This window comes from Protopterus annectens, chromosome 2.part0 (genome assembly GCF_019279795.1).
Source record: "Protopterus annectens isolate FY-2018-M chromosome 2.part0, PAN1.0, whole genome shotgun sequence".
Lineage (NCBI taxonomy): Eukaryota > Metazoa > Chordata > Ceratodontiformes > Protopteridae > Protopterus > Protopterus annectens.
Window position 1 is genome coordinate 254334804 of NC_056728.1, and position 25285 is coordinate 254360088.

At 40.0% G+C, this 25285-nt stretch overlaps 1 protein-coding gene across 1 annotated transcript in view; it reads left to right on the forward strand.

The window, feature by feature from the left end:
• LOC122793052 (ras-related protein Rab-17-like) overlaps positions 1-25285 on the forward strand; it is a 449961-nt gene that overhangs the window by 349238 nt on the left and 75438 nt on the right. The window contains exon 6 of the mRNA XM_044060729.1: positions 2185-2335. Within this exon, the coding sequence (XP_043916664.1) occupies positions 2185-2303 (119 nt within the window). The 3' untranslated portion in view covers positions 2304-2335. The remainder of the gene's footprint in view (positions 1-2184; positions 2336-25285) is intronic.

Here is a 25285-nt window from a genome sequence, read left to right on the forward strand (position 1 = left end):
TAAATGGGTTTAACATAACGAGGCAGCTTTAAAAAAACAATGGAGATTCTCTGTTGCTTTTTTAAAGCTGTCTCACTATGTTAAACTCCTTTAACATAACGAGACACTTTGTAAAAAGCAACGGAGATCTTGCTTTCTCCATTGCTTCCACCAACAGCTCTGATGTACTGCGTAAGCATATGCATGCACAGTACATCAAAACTGCCGCAGAATACCAGACAGCTGTGGAAGGGCAGCAAGGAGGCATTATACAATGCCATTATTTAAGAAAAGTAAGTATTTTTTTTCTTAAATAATGTCATTGTATAATAGCAATAACCCACTTCTGGGTGTGGGTAATGCTGGATTTACCAGTGGTTGTCTTTGTTTGTCCACTCAGGCTTCGTCCTCGTGACCAAACCACACCAACCGTGGGTAAATCCAGCATTACCCACACCCAGGCGTGGGTTATTGCTATATTATTTTTTGGTTCAGTTTACCAGCTGTTTGGGGGCCCAGAGATGCCAAGCTTCCTTTCTCAAAGCGAGAGAGAGAGAGAGAGAGAGAGAGAGAGAGAGAGATTGAGAGATTATTAAGGGTGGACCTGACACTAACAATGGTATGTCACAGTTTTTGACCTTATTGTCTCTTTAGAAGGTTGATCCGATTATTTCCCACACTTTCTGTAAGAAAAAAAAATTCCATGTATTGCCACTATACCATTTGAATTATAATTTTAGACTGCAATCTCTTCTTCTCATGTTTAAAAAGCATGACGGCACTCAAGAATGATGTTTTGGCCATGTACAGAAAAACATACCTCCTAAGAACTCCTTGGCAGCTTGCAAGGTAATGAGATATGTGGCATATGAAAATGAATGTAAAATGTTCAAGGGTATGGTGGTGTGGAATCCACAAAAAACATAACATTGTTTAGATGACCCTAAGTAGAAAGAAAAAGAATAAAGGTTTAGACAACAAAATCACTACTAAGCTAAATCACCTTGGTCAGAATGAAGGGGCAGTAGCAAAGAACAGTAAAACTGTGGACTGCATAGTGTAAAGAATGAATATGAACATTGATGATAATACCCTTTTCTTACAAAAGGAATTTGTAAAAATACAGTCGAACATTTATGGTAGTTACGTAAAGAAAATCACGCCACCAAAAATACTTGTGAGTTTCCAAAATGCTGAAAAGAGTAGCTGGGCAAGGGTATGAGGTGAAATTTGGATAACAAGACATATAAACACAAAAAGAGGAGAAAGGAAGAAGAAAACAGACATAACTGAATTGTGAAGAATGAATGTGAACATTGATGATAATACCCTTTTCTTACAAATTCTGTGTTCCAAATTTCAGCTGTACACGACAAATCTATTAATTACCTTTATTTTTAAATTAATATTTTCTTGTTTGTTCTCTCCACTGTAACTGTTGATGTGCTGCATACCACTGTAAAACACGTCTATTGTAATTTGTGTGTATACTGATCATGTCTAAATATCTAAATGTACCTGTAATTTTTCTATGTGGAGCTTTTCTCCCCGGGCCTCTACTGAAAAAGGGCCTTTTCGGCTCAGTCAGGCACCCCCGGTTAACAAATGTAAAATAAAATAAATAATTTGAGTGCACTGTACTTTAGGTAGTAGCCAGCAGGGATGGACAGATGTGGAGAGGAAGTTGGAAAATATGATGGATTGAAAGAAAAGGACATCAGTAACAACTGGAAAGGAGACTCTTCAAGACAAGAAAGATTTGAAGAAATTCTACCTCAAAAACACAGTAACAGTGTAATGCAATGGTAGTTGTCCTGCTTAAGTCATTATATGCATTTAGAGATTTATGAAGAAAAATCACAGGGTAAGATGAGGGACCAAGTGCACAGCAGCTAACTGCAGTACTCTGATGGAATTGATGGATTATTTATTATGTAGTGTGGAAAACTTTATCTGTTTGTATGCATGTTAATAGGAAAGATGTTACACAGTCAGTTCTATTATCAGTTAAGGGAGATATACTAGGCTGTAATGCACATGCTAAAGCTTGTTCCCACTTTTCACATCTCATACATATGACAAACATACTACATGTAACTTTTTGTACAGCAGCACTTAATGTGTGAGCTATACATAATTATGGATGTTAAATTTCAGCCATCATTACTGCCTAAATAAAGTAACATTATTTTTTACTCTTTTCAGCCCAGAAGATACTAAGTCTGGACATGTACCGCAATGACCAGCAGATGATGAATGCATCCACTGTGGCACTACAAGACATCAGTGACCATCCTCCGAGCAAGGCCTGCTGCAGTAGCTAGAATGTAACAGGGTGGTCTTGAGTTTGCTACAGGTATGCTGGAAATGCTGTTTCTCCAAAGATGATGCCACGTATAACTGACTTCAATAATTGATTTAATTTTTAGTGTTATTCAGAGGGAAAAAAGACTAACAAATAGTGCCTTCTAGACCAAATCCTGGAGGTAAGTCCATTTCCCATGGCTGGAGAACCAATTCAAAACACCACTATGAAAAACCTCATCAGTCTAAAAACTCATGGCTTACAGGAAAGAAAAAATTGTCCCTGTTGAAGTACCACATTGTCCAAAAGAATGCATTGGTGGAATGATCCTTTGCAGCATCACACAACAGAAAGGTGGCTAAAAATGAAAGTAGGACTCTCAAAACTGCTTCTTGTCTGATGACATCTCTCTATCCATAAATAGTAGGCAAATGAGAATATGGTCACTGCTGAGATGATGTGTTAAAGCTTGTAAAAACATGCAGTCTCTTCAGTTGTGCGTAGAGAGTGTTCATCGAGATATGTCCACCATCAGGGGTAGTGCCATTCGTAGTGGAAAGATCACTACTGGGGGCATGGTCTAAAATGCTGCCTTGCCCTGCAAGTATTGCCTGTTTACAAAGACTTAACAACTGCATTTCAATTGCATGTAATGGAAGATAACAAATCTACTCAAAAAATCTTAAACAAGAGTGCAGCAAACAGCGGTAGATAAGCAAAATCAAGTTCATTTTTAAAATCATTTAAAAAAAAAAAAAACTTGTGCCTTAATCCTTTCATTTTTAACCACCTTTCCGTTGTGTGATACTGCAAAGGAACTTTCCATCACTTTATTTTTTTTGTGAACATAGTACTTCAACAGGGACACTGCTAATTCCTTTTTTCTGTAAGCCATACTTTTTAGATTGGTGAGGTTTTTCACAGAGGTGTTATTCAGAGGGGTCAAATATTTGTCAGCCTTGGAGATTATGATCACCAGACCATGCTGCTTTGCCAAGGATGGCCTGAATCTCTCCCCTCTAGGGTACTGATTATTGGCAAATGGATTGCTCACCTCCCTAGTGCTTTTTTAAGGCAGTACCAATCTAATAAACTGACCAACATAATGAAACAAACAAAGGAAAATATAAGATGTAATTGATTAATGCTAGGGGCCAAGACAAAAAACTTCACTCTGTACAAGCCCTTCTCACCCTGGAAGACATTGGTGTCTGTGTAGTGACCTAGATTTGGTTTAAAATAGCAGAGAGCACTCCGGCTGTGTATGGCTATAACACCTTCCACGTGTTTAGACCACCTACTGCATGGGGGAAGAAAAAAGGTGGAGGTATATTAATCTACATTCAAAAGAGATCCACATCAAGGCTGGTAAAACAGCATGATGCACTAGAACTGATCTTCATGTCCAAATAACCATCAAAATAGGCCTATACCACATACTAGCTAGCTATAGAACTCCCTCTTTGACAATATAAAGTCACAATGTCTGTCTACATGAATTAGAATCACTTAGTATTAAACCCAATACCATTTTTCTAGCTGATCTAAACTATCCAAATATAGACTGGGAAACCTGTATCACCACTAGTGTACAAGCAGAGATTCCTGGACTTTGTGTCGATACAAATGTCCTGGAAGAACTAGTCAGAGTACCAGCTAGGGGTAATAAAATCTTGGATCTTGTCCTTACTAATATGGGAGTATCTTGCACCATCCCTTGTGTATCTTCATCACTTGTTAGGTCTGACCATAAAGCAGTCTCCTTCAAAATAAAACTGAAGCCAGAGATCCCTTCCACCCAAAGTACCGTTAGACATTTCTTTTAAGACAACCTGTCTACTCCTAAGTGATATATTGGCAAGCTTCAAAGTCACACCACACCCAGTGGACTCCACTAATTATGCAGGAATGTACTCAATCACACTATAGCAACATGTAAACAGCTGCAGAGATGCAGCTGTACCCTGTGGGAACAAGTGCAGGGCAAACCCCAGAAAGAAACCCACATGGTGGAATCACAATATCAGCAAGCTTTATACCCAAAGGAAAATAATTTTTACCAAAAGTAAGAAGTGTAATTCCCAGAATGTTAGAGCCCTTGTCACTGAAATAAACAAGCAACTCTGCAACATAAAAAAATCCACCAAAGCAAAGCTTGAGGCTAAAATAGCTCTAAAGGCAAAGACAATCACAAGGCATTTTTAGTTATGTTCATAATCTCAAAATCGTAATGCAGCAATGCCCTGAGCTGATTGTGAATTATGTTACCTACACTAAGGCTGAAGATATAGTGAACCTGCTAGTTGATAAATTTAGCTCTAACTTTACCCATCTGTCTATTCCATCTGTCCCTGAAGATATACCTGAAACTGGCTTATCTCCAGCGATCACACAAGACCAAGTCCTAAAAGTGCCATCCAGAGTTAAAAATAGTGCATTGATGGTTCCTGACAATATCCCTGGATGCATCTTAAATAGTATGAAGTACAGTTTAGCCACATCCCTAACAACACCGTACAATCTCAGCCTCCATACAGGTTTTGTACCAATTAACTGGAGAACAACTATAGTCATTCCCCTGCATACAAGAGGACATTCAACAGACCCAGGCAATTTCAGACCCATAAGTCTGACCAGCTTCTTATGCAAAGTCATGGAAACATGTGTCATGGAACTAATCAATCAGGACAGAGGGAACCTCAAAACACTGGACCCGTCTCAGTTTGGATTTGTCAAGGACAGGTCATGGTTACTTAGTCTGATGGAGTTTTTTGAAAAGGTCACCAAAGCAATGAATGAAGGCAAAACAATACACACTGCATTCAACTTGGCTAAAGCTTTTGACACTATTCCTCACTCAGACATAGTATAAAAGTTAAATAAAATGGAAATAAACCCCTATGCCACCTGCTGAATTTCCACCTGGCTCACAGATAGGCTGCAGGAAATCAAAATAGGGGAAGTTGCCTCCACAAAGAGACCAATCACCAGTGGGGGGGGGGGGTCCCACAAAGCTCTGTGCTGTAATCTCCCATTTGTAATCTAGTTTTCTGAAGTAAAAGCCAATGCCAAAGGGATCTAGCTGACTAAACAAGCTAGGAGCAGTCATTTAATCCTCATGTGACTTAGCCATCGTGCAGGAAGATTTGTCTCATATAAATAACTGGTGCCAAAGTCAGAGACTGAAATGAAATGCCAAAACATATGTTATTGTATCCTTTGGGAAGTCATCTATCCCAGGGAACTACCATATTAACAATATGCCCCTAAGAGCTGACACTTGTTCAGAATTTTGGAACTTCTGTGAACAGTGATCTAACTTTTGAAAAACATTGTTGTAAGAAAGCCCTTCTATATTGCACAGATTATAAACAAAGAGATTGTGTCTGGATCTAGGGATGCCATTGTCCCACTTTACTCAACCCTCATTAGGCCAGTCATTGAATATAATGCCCTTTTGTCATGTATCTGTCCAGACATATACAACAATTGGAGCACGCACGGCGATACTTTACTAAAAGAATGCAACATGTCCTACATGGATAGACGCAAAGCTCTATCCCTATAGTTGATATCTTATAGACCACTAAGGGTGACCTGTGTCTGGCATACAAGGTATCCTCTGACCCAGTGCTGATGGATTTACTGCACATCAGCAAGTCAAATGGCATCAAAAATACTCAGTCTAGGGATCTAAACCCCTTCTGCAACTTCAGCAGAATGGTTTGGAGGGACAGGTATATCTTGCAGGGGATGCCACTGCTCAGGAACAGGCTCCCCATCCACATAAAACAAAGTTCATCCCTAGCCAAATTCAAGTGCAACCTGGATCTATGGATGGGAAAGAGAAAATGTACCCCAGGACCTCCACCTGTACTACTAATGGAGAGAGGCAGCTCCTAAATGCTTTATCCCATGCATATATCCCTTCATATTATCTATAGTATGAGTACCAATTATTCTTATGGGGTAATTTCTAATGGCCATTCAAAACTAAGTTGACACTACTTTCAATTGCTATGTTATGCTTTTTTGTCTATATGTTCTTATAACAATTTTAGGGCAAGACACCTGAATGTGTTGCTTTATACACACAAGTAAATACAGTTAGTTGGTGATTTTAGATTGTGCAATGTGTGGTCAAGCAATATGTATCACTGTATATGAGTCTAATTTTGTTATGGGGAAATATAAATACAGAAACAGAAAACCTGCCTTCTCAGGAGTGATGTACATATAATTTTTAAATCGGAGCTAATGTCAACTCAGTACAGGTATTTTATGCATATGTATTCCTGTCTTAAACTGCAGTCAAATAACATCTCTGGGCTTAAAAAAAATGAAAAGACCAATTGTTAGACCACAGCTGAAGATAAAAATGGAATAATCCACGTCAGGAAATAAATCACTTGCAGCTTCACAGTAGTGCCCTTTATAAAACCAAAAGTTGTAACTGAGATGTAGTAGTCAAGGTAGGAAATGGTTCACTTGCAGTTTCACACCAATTTATTTAACAAGAGTAAGCGCTTTAGCGATCTAAGTCAGCTGATCACTTCTTCAGACTCATAAAAACAGTTAAAACACTGGTATTTAAAATATGGTTCAACCAATGAAAACACATATAGAACTATGACATAGACTAATTAAAATTGCATACATCAGTACATTAATTTGCTTTATATTCTGCATAAGATGAAATAAAATGTACATATAACTGACCCATTTTATGTAATAATCCATATTACTTAATGTTTTAGTGGTCTGGATTTTAACTCATTAGCCCCGAGTACCTTCTCATGGCGCCTGTGTGCTCAACACCGAGCGCGCCATGAGAACATTCAAATTGCAAGCCATTAGCTCCGAATCCCTTCCACAAGCGAGACTCCAGATTTGTAGTTCACCTTAATGTAAAACAAGCTGAAATTGTAACAGAATGTGTAATTTACCTTCTGTAGTTACGATTCAGCTTGTTATTACATTAAGGTAACATTAAAGATTTTGTAGAAAATTGGGTTTGAAAGTTCTTCGTAAAGCAAGTGGTGGCAGCCAATCAGATTCTTGCAATCCAAGCCACCACTTGCATAACACCTCCACCCCCCAAACCAAATTTCTTGTCTTTTCTAATATAAAAGAGGGTCCAGCAACAGGTATTTCTTTTATTTTTCCAAAGATTTGGAGATTTTACCTGCTGCTGGATCCTCTTTTTTTCTTACCAGCATTCAAAGATTTCTCGGTTCGCACTATCGGTTCCCGGTCAGCTTGGCATTATTGTTTGTTTCTTCCGGTAAGCCCTCATATTTTTTTTTACTTTTGTATCTGTTTTTTTTTTTTTTTGCTGGGAGCTGTGCAGAAACATGGAGATGCAAGTGGTTCAAGGTGTAGGTTTGGGTTTAGCTGTGCGGTAGGTGGAAATAATTATGAATTTATATTGAGGAAGTTTTCCCTTTCCTTTCTAAGCTCCAAAATGTTCACACTCTCCGAGCTTTTAACGCTTCTTGCGGTCTGCATTTCCACAGTATCGTGTTATTTTGTCAGTATAGATGCACACGCATCTGTGGTTTTATGATTTTATATTGAGGAAGTTTTCCCTTTCCTTTCTAAGCTCCAAAATGTTCACACTGTCCGAGCTTTTAACGTTTCTTGCGGTCTGCATTTCCACAGTATCGTGTTATTTTGTCAGTATAGATGCACACGCATCTGTGGTTTTATGATTTTATATTGAGGAAGTTTTCCCTTTCCTTTCTAAGCTCCAAAATGTTCACACTCTCCGAGCTTTTAACGCTTCTTGCGGTCTGCATTTCCACAGTATCGTGTTATTTTGTCAGTATAGATGCACATGCATCTGTGGTTTTATGATTTTATATTGAGGAAGTATAGATGCACACGCCGAGGAGTGCTTTTCCAAACAGGTCACATCGGGCACTAAAATGGGCCTCATTTTCAAGGTAGCAGAAGGAGGCTTCTTGGATATCGATGTAGGGAGGTGGCATTGCTAGTGACAGATCATCACTAGAGACTTTAAAGAGTGGAAGGCCCTAGTTGTTAAACTTCAGCTAAAGTAGTAATATAATTCCTTCTTATTTGATGATTTGCATTCCAGTTGACTTGGGGTGCACGTGTTTTCTGGGTAGAATGAATTTGATTTAGCCAAAGTGGGAGGTGGGTCATTGGGCACTTGTTCTGTGATGAAGTTTCTCATTTATTTTCTGAATTGAGTGTTTCTGTTGTTTTGTTTAATTTGTATTGGTCACAGTAAAGTTTTTTGCTTAGTTAAGGTATAAAAATTACTTCAACTTAGCATCGATGCATTACTTCATCAAAGTTGTTTTTTCTGCCTTCCTGGTATAAATGTATTTAGAAAGGTACACCCTGTCACTTTCTGTAATTCCAAGTGACGTGTTTTGGTGTGTTATGGTTTTCAAGTTTGAGTGACAAAATAACAACTTTTTGACTTATACGTGTGCTATCCAGTGGTCCCTCAAAAGATGGGTCATTTAGCTTTTTGCCCTAATTGGTTTCTTGTGTGGATTCAGCGTGTGCTGTCCAGTGGTCCATCGAAAGATGGGTCATTTAGCTTTTTGCCCTAATTGTTTTCGTGTGTGGATTCAGCATTACGTAGAGTGTGTATTTTTTTTTATTATTATTCTTATCGCATCTCTCGTCTGTAATTGGCAAACTTTATAATTCTAAATGGTTATTTCAGTGGGAAGTGTAACTTCCCGTACTCGGGGGAAGTAAGTAAAGCACATTGGTGTTATAAAAGTGTGTTTCACTTCAGAATCATTGCTTTTGGTTGCCTAATACTAGCTAGTACTTTGTGGGGGGAGGGGGTTATAACTTTACATTGTTGTCTCATTTCAGAATCATTGGTTTAGTTTGCCTAATTGTAGCTAGTAGTTTGTATGGGTGAGATTTTTTATGATTCTGTGTTGTAAAACATACCTCAAAATTCTCCAGATTTGTGTCTCATATTTTTGGTCTTTTTTTTTCTGGCTAATCTTTGGCAAATCATTACGGATTACAGTAAGAAAATATTGACAGACGTTTGAGTTTCAGACTTCACCCCCTTCAGGAAAATCATGAAAAATGCAAAACTTGTTGTTTTATCAACTTTCTATCTTTGTAAGTGCAGTATTTAAAAATTGTTCCTATTTTGAGGCCATTGTTCTCCCCATTATTTATGGTTTTGTCCAGATTTCTTGCTCTAAGAGATTGAGGTATGTTGTCAAGTAATGTTTTCATTATTTCCATACAGTAAAGGGATGGTGTGTGTGTGTGTGTGTGTGTGTGTGTGTGTGTGTGTGTGTGTGTGTGTGTGTGTGTGTGTGTGTGTGTGTGTGTGTGGTGGGCTTGGTTGAGGGGAATTGTGCCATTGGCGTTTCATCACTATTTTAACATGTTTGACATTTTACAATGTAGCCTCACTTTGTTATTTTATTTGTTACTTAACATGTTTTGTGAAGAGGATGTTGAATAGAGTGTTTTCACCACTCCATTCATGTGGTTATGAATTTTAACCTGTGTATATGCTGGAGACATGGATACCAAGCAGTTCACCCTCGGAGGTGAATATTGGCATCCGTGTAGTGTGTATATAGTAAAAGATTGATTGGCGACCCGCTCATAATTCTTTGTAGCATATGGAGTTTTATTTGTTCCATGTACTACCAGCGGTAAAGGTAAGGTGGGGGGTGCAGCAGGAGCGTGGGGTGGGGTGGGTTGGGGTGCAGCAGGAGCTCGAAATGTGTTACTATATTTGAAAGCTAGCAAAGACCAGCACAGCAAACAGAAACAAACTGCTCCAGTATAGAACTAAGGGGTTTAAAAGTTGTTGACACTTTTTTTTTTATCTGCCTTACTTTTCTATATGTATGTGTGGCAGTGTGAAGTTTTTAAAATCTGTTTTACTTTCTGCCACTGCTGTTTGCCAGCTGATACTGCCTTTTGTTAGTCCCGATCTTGAAACCAAGTCTTGGCAGCAGTGGGGCATCCTTAAGCTTTTGTTAAAGCACCCTTAAGCATTGTCAAGTTTGGGTCTTGCACTAGACAAGGTTTATTTTCTGGCTTTAGAGCAAAAGCACGGCTGCTTTACTGTTAGACTTCTACTTTTGTTTAGATGTCATAACAATAAGTTGCAGTGTATGTATTATTGTAGTTTCTCATTTACTTTAACTGATTGTTTAAGATATAATTTTGACCATGTTGAATTTTGCTTTGAAAACTTTAAGGGTAATCATTTAGGGGCACACTTAAGCTGTTTGACATTTAGCAATTATATTTTTAAGAAAGTATTTCTTAGTACTTGCTTCTGTTCTTGCTCCTTAATTAATAACTAACATACTCAACTCTTATCTCTAAACAGTCTTGTAGGGGCTACCTGTTTCCTACCCCTGCTACCACTCCTTTCCCCCCATCTTCTCCTCTCATCTCAATACTATCACCCTGTATCTGCTTTCTTCTTCATTGTCCCAGCTTTCTTAATCCACTTCCAAAACATCCTCTTCTTAGTGAATCTTACGACCCTATACTCCTGTATTTCATACACCTACTCCTGCTCACCATCCTAATCCTGTATGTAATTGCATAGTTCCATTTGCAAAGGTTTGCAGTTTATTTATTAATTTGCCTTTGTTTACAGGGAGAGTCCGACTGGGTAATGCCCATTTTCAGCAGAGGCCTAGGGAAAAACTCCCATTTGTTTACATTGCATTATACTTTTTTCCAGTTAAAAGCAGAGTAGTTACATTTCTATTTACGTGTATATACGTTAAGTAGTTACATGCACACATTTTAAGATTTTACAGAGATAGAAGTTTACTTAAGAGCCCACATGCAACTTACTGGATTGTACAGGCTGCAGATGTGGTATAAAAAATATTTTGTCATTTCAATGTGAGGTTGAGTGTTCTGTTTAAGGGTAATATTTGAAAGAGTGTCATATGATGAGCACAAAGTCTTAACCTGCTGATGAACATGTGCCAGGACCAGGAGGTTTTTAGATGTCTATGCAGTAGTTTAAAACTATCGAGTTTGTTGGAGAGTTCAAAAGGTGCTTCAACAAAGTATTAGTTTAAGGGGGTGCAAACAACAACACTTATGCAGCCAGCTTATTGTACGTTTTTTTTCCCTTACATTTGGTTTTCAATTGAATTGTACAGGTGATAGGTCACATTAAAGGTGGGAAAAGTTTTGAAACCATTTATTGTGGTCTCATTGTTTTATATCACAAAAACCTGGCATTTTAACAGGGGTGTGTAATAGTTTTTATATCCACTGTATATGTGTGTGTGTTTGTATATAAATATGGTATAAATTTGTGTGGGGGTGTAATCAAAACAGAATAATCATTTGGAAGAGCAGTTTGCAGGAGTGTAAAGAAAATAGTAAATGCACATACGAGTATTTATGTCTATGAATGTGATATAGCACTCAGTCATTGTCCATGCTGGTGTGAATGACCTGAGACGTACCTCCCTGGACTACATGAAAATAGACATAGAGGAGCTCTCTGAGCATATAACCCAGGCCGGTATGACCCTAACCTTGAGTAGCATCTTACCCTCACCAAGAATGATGCCACAGTATAAAGACAAAATTATCAATTTTAACAATTGGCTATAGTATTGGTGTCATTCAAAGGGGATCCAATGCCTGTCAGCCTGGGATGACATGCTCGACAAGCCACAATGCTTCGCTAGGGATGGCTTGCACCTGTCACCCCTGGGCTTTCGGATATTGGCAAAGGCTCTTGCTACCCCCATAGTGCCTTTTTTAGGCAAGGGTCAAAAGAGAAACCCACCTCCATAGGTATCACAAGGGATAAGAAACTAAGAGTAATGCTACTCAACGCCAGAAGTCTAAACCTCAAGATGCATGCACTCGAAACTCTCCATAACATGGAGAACATCGATATCTGTGCAGTAACAGAAACCTGGTTCAAGGCTCCCGAGAACACCCCAGCACTACCAGATTATACCTCATACCATGCTTTTCGGCCCCAAAACTTGGACCAAACCACAAAAGGAGGGGGAGTATCAATATTTGTCAAAGATACCCACACCTCCAGGTTGGTGGCACAGCACGAAGCATCAGATTATCCATGTGCAACTAACAGTGGGTAAAACTGACTTCCAGTTTATAGCCTGCTACAGACCACCCTCCCAAACCCAGGAACCCCACTCAGCCTTCCTGAGAACACTGGAAAATATGAAGGTCTCTCCAAACACCATTTTATTGGGTGACTTCAACTACCCAAACATAGACTGGGAGCATTACTCTAGCTCCAACACCCTAGCCCAAAGGTTCCTAGAATTTATAAACTCAAATGCTATGGAACAACTTGTTACCACTCCCACAAGAGGGGAAAAAATATGTCTATGCAAATTTGTGTATTTCGATATATATGTATGACGCCCATTCACTTTGTGGTAATTTAGAGCAATTGACTGGTAGCTGATTTTGTAGTTGGAAATCCTGTTCTTTACCTTCAAAGCAATGAACGCCTTAGTAACCTTTGGTTCAGTAATAGAAATGGAGTGTCTGAATAGTTGTTGCCAGCTGTTTCAATTTTAGCTTTGATTTTTGCATTCTGGTATAGAAATTAGATGTAAATGTGTGTAATTATGTAAAACTATAAAACACATTTGAACTAGAAAGCTTCCATAAAGCAGCTAATACCTCGGCATTGGTAGATACACATTGAAATATAAAGTTCTTTGCTAGCAGCAACCTCTTCAGAAGTTACATATATCTGTGAAATGATTCAGATGACTTCTACCTATGCAGAGATTGTGCATGTTTGGAAACTAGTTTACATTGTAAATCAAGATAAGAAGTACACAGGGCTGCTGGTGGTATCTTCCTGAGGAATGCCGCAGGGCTGCTGGTGGTATCTTCCTGAGGAATGCCATGAACAAAGTTGGTTGTATAACTAATGAGGACGAGTCTAGCAGTATATATTTTTTTACTTTCCATCCTAAAGTTATAATTAGTGTTTAAAATTTGCTTATGGAGACCTCACTCAGTGTTTGCTATTTATTATTGTTGAAACGCTAAGTCAAATTCACTTTTCCCAAGTAAAATGTATGGAATGTATGGAAATGAGTATATTTTCTGGTTATAAATAAGTATTTAAAGGAAAATTTGTTTTTTCCTTTGATACCACTTATTGCAACAAGAATAGTCTGTTTATATTTTATCTTCGTATTTCCCAGATTCATTTTGGATGCAGTGTTTACAAATACGAGACAACTATTACATTCTTGGTAGATGTGTGTATACATACACTGTGTACTGATATACATATTAACTTGGGATTCTGTGTCTAGACGTAGTTTTTGGCTGGGTTGTTCAATGAGGAAATGCACAGCTCTCACTTTTTAAATTTGCTTTTTTTTTAAAAAAAATAGTTATTGTAGATTATCTGCTTCTGGAATTTCATTTTCAAATGTACTTTTTCACTGTATGTTCAACTATAGAGTAGGTCTGAACCGTGTCTTGGGGAGTACACTTTTTGCATTATGCGTGGTTTCCTGTAAACCCGGAAGGTTTGACTTCATAAGTTTTAGAGGATTGTGTATTTACCGCTGATGTGTATTTACCGCTGACGTCTCGCACGTTTTTGATTAGCGACTTTCTGTCATACAGGAGAAATTTGTTGTTTTTCCCTTAGACAACATTTTAGAATGTGTACTTGGTTGTGTTTCTGTGGCGGCTGATCATGTTACAGGTAAGTTACTAGCAAGTATGCTTGTGGCAAACGGATCCTTCTGAAGGATTTCAGCCTTCAGTACTTTTTTTCTTTGTGGGAGGGGATTGCTTCATAAATGCCTGCATTTTTAAAAGAAAGTTAACAAATGTGAAGCTAGAAATGTAAAAAGTTGTTAGCTGTTTAATTTTTCTCTAGGATGATTTAGTTTTAGAGGCATATGGTTTTGTTTTCCTAAGGTATATTGCTTTAGCACTGGTAGTAGCCATTCTGATGGATTTCCTGGTGGATAGGAGTGACTGATGTAAGAGTGGATTTTCTGTGTCTTGTTTTTACTTATCCCAGGCACAATCTTTCAGTTTCATGAGCTTGTTTGTTAGTTGTTAACCACAGACATGATTTAGCCTTCAGCCTACTTGTCAGGATGGAAAGAGACTGTTGTATTCTTGCTAATATGTTAGTAAAGTGAAGTGCTTGGATTGGATTGGTTTGGTTTGGTTATCTAGGTTTAATCAATTGTGTTTAGATATGCATTGCTTTACAATTATTTATGTAGCAGAAAGGTCATAGCAATTCTAGTCTTAGCTACAGGACAGTTTCGATATTGGGCTTCTGTTTGATGTTAATCTGAAATCATTAGAAGAAGTGATGTTATTATCCTTAGAGAAAGGCATTCTAATTATATGCTATGGTATGATAAGGTTAGGGAAAGGATATGAATACAGGTACTGTGTTTAGATGTTTAGCTCAGTGTCTTTAGATGCTTAGCTCAGTGTCTTTAGATGCTTAGCTCAGTGTCTTTAGATGCTTAGCTCAGTGTCTTTAGACGCTTGGCTCAGTAATAGAAATGGAGTGTCTGAATAATTGCTGCCAGCTGTTTCAATTTTAGCTTTGATTTTTGCATTCTGGTATAGAAATTAGATGCAAATGTGTGTAGTTATGTAAAACTATAAAACACATTTGAACTAGAAAGCTTCCATAAAGCAGCTAGAACCTCTGAATTGGTAGATATACATTGAAATATAAAGTTCTTTGCTAGCAGCAACCTCTTCAGTAGTTACAGATATCTGTGAAATTATTCAGATAACTTCTACCTATGCAGAGATTGTGCATGTTTGGAAACAAGTTTACAATTTAAATCAAGATAAGTAAGTACATAGGGCTGCTGAGGAATGCCATGAACAAAGTTGGTTGTATAACTAATGAGGACGAGTCTAGCAGTATACATTTTGTTACTTTCCATCCTAAATTTATAATTAGTGTTTAAAATTTGCTTATGGAGACCTTACTCAATGTTTGCTATTTATTATTGTTGAAACGCTAAGTCATATTCATTTTTCCCCGAGTAAAATGTATGGAAATGAGTATATTTTCTGGTTGGCTTACTGTGTGATCAAGTTTTGTTATTTATAGAAAGTCAATAAGACCCAAAATGTTAGAAGTTTGATAAAAGCTGATCCTTGATGTAATCCCACCTCCACCTTAAACGCATCCGTCACTCACACCGCAGACTCACTGCTGTCACACTACCCTTGTACATATCCTGCACCACTCTTACACTCCCGACTTCCTCATACAATACCACAACTCCTCTTTAGGCACCCTGTCATAAAAGAAATGGTTTATTTATATTAATAAAGAGGGAATATTACAGAGGAAGATCAACTGGCATGGCTCTGACATGTACTAGATGCTGTGACATGGTTTTGATGTTTACAGTGCAACTTTTTAACTAATTGTTACTGCTTTGTGCCATGCTACTACTGCTTGAGTAATCATGTTATAGTAACTGTATAGCTGTTGTGTGCACACAGAAGTGCCCAGAAAATCCTGGATTTACATTTAAGCTGTTGAGCTTGTCTATGATGCCAGAGTGGGGTATTGTGACGAAAGCTTTAGCCAAGTCCAGGTAGGCTGTATGTACTGCCTTGCCCTCTTGGACTGGGACTACTGTTGCTGTACGCCAGTGTTCAGGTACATATCCTGTAGTAAGGCTATAGCATTTTTATGTGCGGGTTTAGCTCCTCTTGGAGTTCACGTAGCACGCAACCTGGGATACCGTCAGGTCCCATTGGTGCTGTCTTTTTAGCTTTACTGAGGGCGGTTCTCACCTGGACATCTGAGATGATAGGGAGGTTACATTCAGCTGGGATAAGTATTTCTTCTTTTGGGGGTGAGGGAGGGGAGAAATTTGCACTGAACCTGCCTGCCAGAATGTTGGCAATATCTGTGGGTTCAGTGTATTTTTTGTCATTGTGAACTAACTCTGAGCATATCTGAGGGTTTCCGCCCAGGTTTCTAACATAGCTGAAGAAGGCCTTGTAGTTATCTTTATTGTCCATAGTGATTTTCTCTCAAAGTTGGCCTTGGATGTTTTTTATGAGAGAACGTAGAACGTGCAGTAGTTTCCTTTTGTTGTACAATTTGTTTATGGCTGGGGTCCACCAGACAGGATGCCTTCCCTTGGTGGAGAGGGTCTTGGTTTTATTTGGGATTGCATGATCCATGCATTCTTGGAGATGTACATAGAAAGCATTTGTGAAGGATTCTGCATTGTGGGATGTGATTTCCACTGGCCCAGTGGGATTAAAAGATACCATCTCAGTTATAAGAAGTGTAAAGTCAGCTTTTGAGAAGTTTTTCACTGTAGTCTTTTGTGTTGGGGGTGGAGGTGGGATGTGTATATCCAGGGTGATTAGTTTGTGGTCAGATCTCACTAGTGAGGGGTATACTTCCGGTGTGGAGCACTTTGTCCCCATGTTTGTGATGATCAGGTCTACTATAATATCTCCCCTTTTTTGGAGAGGTGACTAGCTGTTCCATTGCATTTGAATTTATGAATTCCAGGAACCTTTGGGCTAGGGTGTTAGTAAGTTCGTGATTAACTGTACTTAGACGTATTGCTTCATGTCATGGTTGAAAACAATTATGCATTTATACTGGACATGAGTCTACTCAGTGCTGCAAGAGAAACACGCTCATTTCTAGACTCCCTGAAATGTGAATAAAGTCAGAGCATCCTGGTTGCTGGTTAGTATCTTACCAGGGCATCTTTTTTAATCTTTTTTTAATAGATTTTTTTACCTGAATTTAGAGAAAGCCAGCTCACCTAAAAGTATTGTGACTTCTATTGTGACTTCTAGTGTTCTGATCTGAGTGAGCAGAACTTAAACTCCTGGTGCAGTTATAATACATTTATCATTTGTTTAGATACGAACATCAGAAGTAAAGCTTAGATGCATGTAGTGCAAAAAATTTTAAGATTCAATTAAATTACTAAAGGCTATATTGATCTGTTATTTCTCCCCTTTTGTTTGTTCTTGGAGAAAGAAGTAATCTGAGAGGGAGAGAGGAAGCGGAAGGGAGATAAATGTACATTGGTGATGCAGTCTTAGGTACTACATTTATCTTGCAACCACCCCAAACATAGTTTATCGAGGCACACTATACAAAGCCATGCAGGTCTCACCAGAGCACAACCCACTTTCCCACATGCGATAATGTGAACTGCCTTTATTTTCTAAAGTGTAACTTACCACTTTTTTCCAAACTTAACAGTTTTAGGAGGGAGGACTGAGCTCACTGAGGCACAGTTGAAAGGTATGGAAGGAGATATTGAAATGTTTACAGTTTGCTTGCTGAACTGTGACTGCTTTGTATTGTCACAGATATTCACATTTCTAACCAAATTCCATACCATGAACTGCTGGTTTATTTGCTTTCCATAGCATCTCTCATAAGCTTTATCTCTCAAACAGCATAGAAGTGTATAGAGAAAAACAACTTGTCTTTCTAGAATCCAACCCTGCAACAGAACCTAGATTTCCTCTATGCATTTTGGAGAGAGGGCCTTCACCCTGACTTGAATAGATTTTTTGTGCTTATAACAAAAGGTAATGCTGAATCTAGCTTTGTTTATATGCTTGTTGTTTGTTTGCTTGTTATTTCCCTGGAAGCTAATTCCACCTAATACGCGGCTTCTCAGTGCTTCTGTGGATCACTAGTGATATCTGCATTGCTTACTGTACTTATTTCCTTGTTTCACTTGAAAGAAAGTTACTGTTTGTCGTTTTTGCATTTAGTTACTTGTAACACATTGCACTCAAGTTACCTGGCACTTGCTCACTAAAGCAATTATATAAGTCAGCACTAAAAATTAAAAGCACTACACCCTCACTCCCCACTGGCCCTTGTTTTCAGTTATTAAGGAATTCCCAATATTATTCTAGCATGTCCAAGGGTCAGTTGTCAATCTTCTCTCCGGTCCAGCTGGTGAATCTGGGAATCTTGAGGCAATGTTATAACTGCCTCATGTACACAGACAACCCTCTCCTCCTCCCACATAACACAAATACTTGTGAGAGATGCAGCTATTTAGCCAAATTAGAGGCTGAGCTCTCTCAACTCAGGACTGGCAAGACCAGACAGGAGGAGAAGGCAACTACACACACCACAAAACCAGCCTCACATAATGCTACCACACCACTGAATCAAACACATAAACACACAAAGACATACTCGGAGGCTCTGAGTAAAAATTTACCTAAACAGCAGAGGCCTCCAAAGCAGACACCCAAACAACTGCTACCTCAAGACACCCCACAAGCAACACATGAACCACAAAAGCAGTGTGCAAAGCAGTCACAGCCCTTAAGGCCAAATACAACACCAAACATACTTGTCATAGGTGACTCCATAGTCAGACACACTGACGTCCCACTCACCAGGCTGAACAAGGAGAGGGTCACAGTAAGCTGCCTATCGGGTGCTACAATCCGCCACATAACACAAGCACTCGGGTCACTCCACAGCAAGAACAAATATGACACAGTCATTGTCCATGCTGATGTGAACGACCTGAGACGTACCTCCCTGGACTACATGAAAAGAGACATAGAGGAGCTCTCTGATTATGTAGCCCAGGCAGGTATGACCCTAACCCTGAGCAGTATCCTTCCTTCACCAAGAATGATGCCACAATATAGAGACAAGATGATCAGCTTTAACAATTGGCTTAATGTCTGGTGTCATTCAAAGGGGATCCAGTGTCTGTCTGTCTGGGATGACATGCTTGACAAGCCACGCTGCTTCGCAAGGGACGGCTTGCACCTGTCACCCCTGGGATTCCGGATATTGGCTAAGGCTCTTGCCACCCCCATAGTACCTTTTTTAGGCAAGGCTCAAATTCTAAACCTACCACCCTAGAAAACAAAAATGGAAAGAAACTGAGGGTAATGCTGCTCAATGCCAGAAGTCTAAATCTCAAAATGCACGCACTCGAGGCCCTTCTCAGTATGGAGAACATCAATGTCTGTGCTGTAACTGAAACCTGGTTCAAGGCTCCTGAGAGCACCCCGGCACTATTAGGTTTTACCTCATATCATGCATTCCGGCCCCAAAACCCGGACCACACCACAAAAGGAGGGGGTGTATCCATATTCATAAAGGATACCCACACCTCCAGTTTGGTGTCAACGCACAAGCCGGAAACCATCCAGGTGCAACTAACCATAGGCAAAACTGCTCTACAAATTGTAACATGCTACAGGCCACCCTCTCAAACTCAGGAACCCCACACAGCCTTCCTAAAGACACTGGAGGGTATAAATGTATCTCCAAACACCATCATATTGGGTGACTTCAACTACCCGAATATAGACTGGGAACATTACTCAAGCCCTAACTTTCTAGCCCAATGGTTCCTGGAGTTCATAAATTCAAATGCCATGGAACAGCTAGTCACTGTTCCCACGAGAGGAGAAAATATACTAGATCTCATTATCACAAACATGGGGACAAAATGCTCCACACTGGAAGTATATCCCTCATTGGTGAGATCTGATCATAAACTAATCTCACTGGAAATCCACATCCGCCCCACCCCAAACAAAAAGACCACAGTGAAGAACTTCTCTAAAGCAAACTTCACACTACTCAAGACTGGTATGGTATCCTTCAAGGCCCCTGAGACAGTGGAAACCACAACCCAAGCTGTGGAAGCCCTTACAAATGCCTTCTATGAACACCTCCAGGACTGCATGGATCAGGCAATCCCAAATAAAACCAAGACTCTTTCCACAAAGGGCAAACGTCCAGTCTGGTGGACCCCAGCCATTAACAAACTTTACAATAAGAGGAGAAAGCTATTACATGATAGAACAAAATACATAAAAGGGAAGTCACCCCTGATCATTATTAGTAAAAAATACGAGCACTCATAAAATCAACTAAGGCCAATTTTGAGAGAAAAATTGCCATGGATTCAAAGGACAATCATAAGGCCTTTTTCAGCTATGTTAGGAACCTGGGTGGAAACTCCCAGATATGCTCAGAATTAGTCCAAAATGATACAAAAATCACTGAACCCACAGACATTGCCAACATACTGGCAGACAGGTTCAGTGCAAACTTCACCCCCCTCACCCCCCTAAAGGAGAGATAACTATCCCAGCAGAGTGTAGCCTCCCAGACATCTCAAATGCGCAGGTGAAAGCTGCTCTCTCTAAAGCTAAAAACACAGCATCAATGGGACCGGATGGTGTCCCCGGCTGTGTGCTATATGAGCTAAATGAGGAATTAAAACTGCACATAAGGCAGCTGTTTAATCTCAGCCTTACCACAGGATATGTGCCCAAGGAGTGGCGTACGGCAACTGTGGTCCCACTCCACAAAGGCGGTGCCTCTACAGACCCTGATAATTACCACCCCATAAGCTTAACAAGTCTAGTCTGCAAAGCTATGGAGAGGATCATAATGGAGCTCATAAACAAAGATATAGGGGACTTGCAGACATTGGACCCGACCCAATTTGGCTTTGTCAAGGGAAGATCATGCCTTTTGAACCTGGTCGACTTCTTCGAAACAGTCACCAAGGCCATTGATGAGGGAAAGGCAGTCCATACAGCCTACCTTGACCTTGCAAAGGCTTTCGACACAATACCCCACTCGGGTATTGTAGAAAAACTTACCAGCTTAAATGTAAACCCATATGTCACAAGATGGGTTGCAAACTAGCTTAAGGACAGAACCCACAGGGTTAGAGTTGCTGGCGCTGTGTCATACTCCAAGCCGGTCACAAGTGGTGTCCCACAGGGCTCGGTCCTTGGCCCCCTATTGTTCGGCATCTACTTCTCAGAAGTACAGGCCAACATGGGAGGACTTTGGCTGACAATGTTTGCAAACGACTGCAAACTGGGCGCCATAGTGGAAAGTGCATCGGACACGGATATCCTTCAGAAGGGACTCACGGAAACAGATAGCTGGTGGCAGAGCCATGGCCTGAAGTTAAACGCCAAAAAATGTACAGTCATACCCTTCGGGAAAAACAAGGTAACCCCAAGCTACCATATAGGTGGCAATCCACTAAGCACAGGAGAGGTTATCAGGGACCTGGGGACCCAGGTTGACAGTGGCCTTTCTTTTGACACTCACGTTGCTAAAGTGGTTAGAAAGACCTTCTACATTGCCCACCTGATCATGAAGGGATTCACATCCAGATCTAGTGAGGTCATTGTTCCCCTGTACTCTTCACTTATCAGACCAATGATCGAATACAATGCCCCATTCGGGATGTATCTCGCCCGACATCTGCAGCAATTGGAGAGACCCCAAAAGTTTCTCACCAAAAGGATAAAGGGACTCCAAAATCTGTCATATGCTGCCAGATTGAAGAAACTCCAGCTCTATTCAGTCGCATACCGTCTGCTCAGAGGTGACATGTGCCTGACATATAAGGCCATGTCCAACCCAGAATTAATGGACATGCTCCACCTCAAAAAATCCAAATCCACCAAAACCACTAGAGCAAGTGACTTAAACCTTAGCACGGATATAAATAGGACGTGCTGGAGGGATAGATTTATCACTCAGAGACACCCTATGCTGTGGAATAGAGTCCCGGTCCATGTGAGGCAGAGCACCTCGCTGGCTCTGTTCAAGAGAAATCTTGACCTGTGGATGGGAGATCGTAGGTTTACCCCAGGAATCATCTCTGTGTCACTGCTGGACAGAGGCACAACAAACTAATGGGTACAGTATTTTTTCATATAAGAGGTGGTGAAAGCCACAAAAATTCGGGCTAGGCTTATAAATGCCTTGGGGCAGATAGCCTAGTATAAACCTATGAACCTATGAACCTATGAATCCGTTTTGAAACAGACTGTCCATTCCTACCATCACAAGAAATAAACAAGTGCTCCAGATATTCTGAATGATTTAGTTTTGCCTAGAAGTTACCCATGTTATTACTTGCTGACTACTACCTGCATGGAGCTATGTTATATTTTGGGAATTTTTCTGGCCTTTGTCAGTAATATGTGCAACTTCTGTGGGAGGAAGGGCTAAGTGTTATACTGTTTTACTGAACTACTGTATTACATAACAGCTGCACAAGGAGATAATGATTACCTACTCAACGGGTGATGTGCAGCAATTATCACCTGTGTCAGAGCATGCATACCTTTCCAGTAATGAAAGGCAGGTCATTATCACCTTAGCAATAAGTCATTTACAATATAGCATGGAGTCATTATCACTTTTCAGGTAAAACTATCAGGAGCTGTCACTGTTATTTATATAAGTGCAACTCGTTATCACATTGATGAATGCACAAGGCAGATTGTGTTTTTATTCTCTGCTTCTAGTCATTGCAAGCCACCCCCTCCATTCTTCAACTACCTAGCCTCTGAAACCCCTTATTTTATATCTATCTATCTATATGTATGTGTATACATATGTGTGTGTGTGTGTGTGTATATATATATATATATATATATATATATATATATATATATATATATATATATATATATATATATATAATGTGAGTGTGTGTATATATGTGTGTATATATATATATATATATATATATATATATATATATATATATATAGTGTGTGTATGTATGTATGTATGTATGTATGTATATATATATATATATATATATATATATATATACATATATATATATATATATATATATATATATATATATATATATGTGCATGTGTGTGTATATATATATATATATATATATATATATATATATATGTAATATATAATCTATGTATACATGCAGACATATATATCTGTATTTTCACGAGTAACATACAGATATAAGTATCCATTTTATTAATGTAGTTCATATCTTTGTGAATTAATGTAACTGAACCACATATAATGAAACAGTTGAATGTGTCAAACTATCACTACATACTGCATGTGTTGCCTTTCAGCTGCCTCTGTGCAGGTGAGTAACATTATATTCTATACAATTGTGTTTTTTAGCTTTGCATTCATCTGACATCACACCCCTCAGTGAAGATGCCATCTGTTAAGAAGTTAACCGACGTTTACGTGGGCGAGGATACTTATTCTGACAGTAAAACCAGTGGGTCCGAAATGGAATTGGATCTTGATGCACAGCGTAAGCCAAACCAGAGTGAGGATGACGATTATGATGCCGATGATCATATTCCACTGGCACGTCTGCGTGAGAAGGCTATTACTGCTGATAAAGATGCCCCTGTCCCAGTGATTCCTGACAGACCCCTACCCTCTACCCCTGAGCTCACTACTCTTGATGAAACTGACCACGACAGTGAGGATGACATGCCACTAGCCCAGCTAAGGTATGATGGCACACACAATAGTGGTCAGCAACTTGAATCAGATTTTGACACAGAGGATGAATTGCCTCTATCTGAGTTACGGCATGGACGTGGCCCGAGTGACAGACCTTTGCAGTCCTCCATCGCCCAAGCCAGGCCTAGTGCTGAAGAGGAAGCGGATATGCTTCCTACTATACATGAGTTCAGGCGTAGTCTACAGCAGGTTTATTCAGATGGAGAAAGTCCACTGGATCTGAGCCGAAGTAGCTCCTTGTCAAGCAAGGATCTGAGTGTGCCACAATATGGAATTTGTGCGAGTACTCCACTCAGAAGTCAGTACAAACCAGTGGGTAATGTAACTGATCACAGGGTACCATCTCTTAACCACCCAGTAGTTTGCATTCAAAACTCTGGGAGGCTAATGAAAAAGGCACGGCGATCATGCCAACCAGGAAACTTATCATGGGAGAAACGCCTAACACCAGTTCACATTGATGATTTTGTGTGTCCAGTCGGCCCAGTCACCAACCTGGACTCAGACAGCACAGAGGTGGACTTCCTCAATTTGATGTTCCCAGAGGAACTGTACTCGCTTATTGCTGATGAAACTAACTGCTATGCTGCACAGAGGCAGGCTGCAGCAGGCAAGGTTGATAAGTGGTGGAGTCCAGTTTGTCCTGGAGACATACGCACATTTCTAGGTGTCAGAATATACATGTCTATTGTACATGTTCCAAAATACAGGCAGTACTGGGAAACGCACCATCTGTATGGTCATTTCCCAATAGCCGAATACATGACCCGGGAGAGGTTTGAAAAAATTCAGCAGTATTTTCACTGCAATGACAAAAACCTCAGACTACCACAGGGCTGTGTGGGTCATGACAAGCTCCATCATGTATGGCCAATACTGGATGCCGTACTTCATGTGTGTAGGACACAGTATAATGTGCATCGTGAGGTGGCAGTAGATGAAGCCATGGTCGGCTTCCGTGGACGTCTGACATTTAGGCAGTTTATGCCTGGCAAGCCAGAGAGGTATGGCATTAAGGTATGGGTGCTAGCTGACTCACATAATGGTTATGTGCATGAATTCCAGGTATACACTGGAAAGGCAGAGCAGACCACAGAGGTTGGACTGGCACACAGAGTTGTGGTCGACCTAACACGGGAGCTGATTGGAAAGAAGCATCACATTTACTTTGACAACTTCTTCTCATCTGTCCCTCTGGCACAGCAACTGCTGCAGGACGGTCTGTACTGCTGTGGAACCATGCGCACCAATAGGTCCGGATGGCCTGTAACATTCAACTGACAAGCCATTGGTAAAGCACCTCGAGGGTTCTACAAGCAGCTGCAGAGTGGACCATTGCTTGCAACTGAATGGAAGGATAGCAACCCAGTATTTCTGCTGTCAACTAATAGTAACCCAACCTTGGCAGTCTCCAGCATACGCAGGAGACAGCACGATGGAACAAAAGCTGCAGTGCCATGTCCACCAGTTGTAAACATGTACAACACATATATGAATGGGGTGGACTGAGCAGATCAGCTCAGGACGCAGTATCCAACTGCTCGAAAGGCAAGGAAATGGTGGCTGTACTTGTTCTGGTTCCTATGGGATGTGGCCATAGTGAATGTTTACATTTTATTCCGTGAGAGTGCTAGCCACCGGCAGCTTTCACG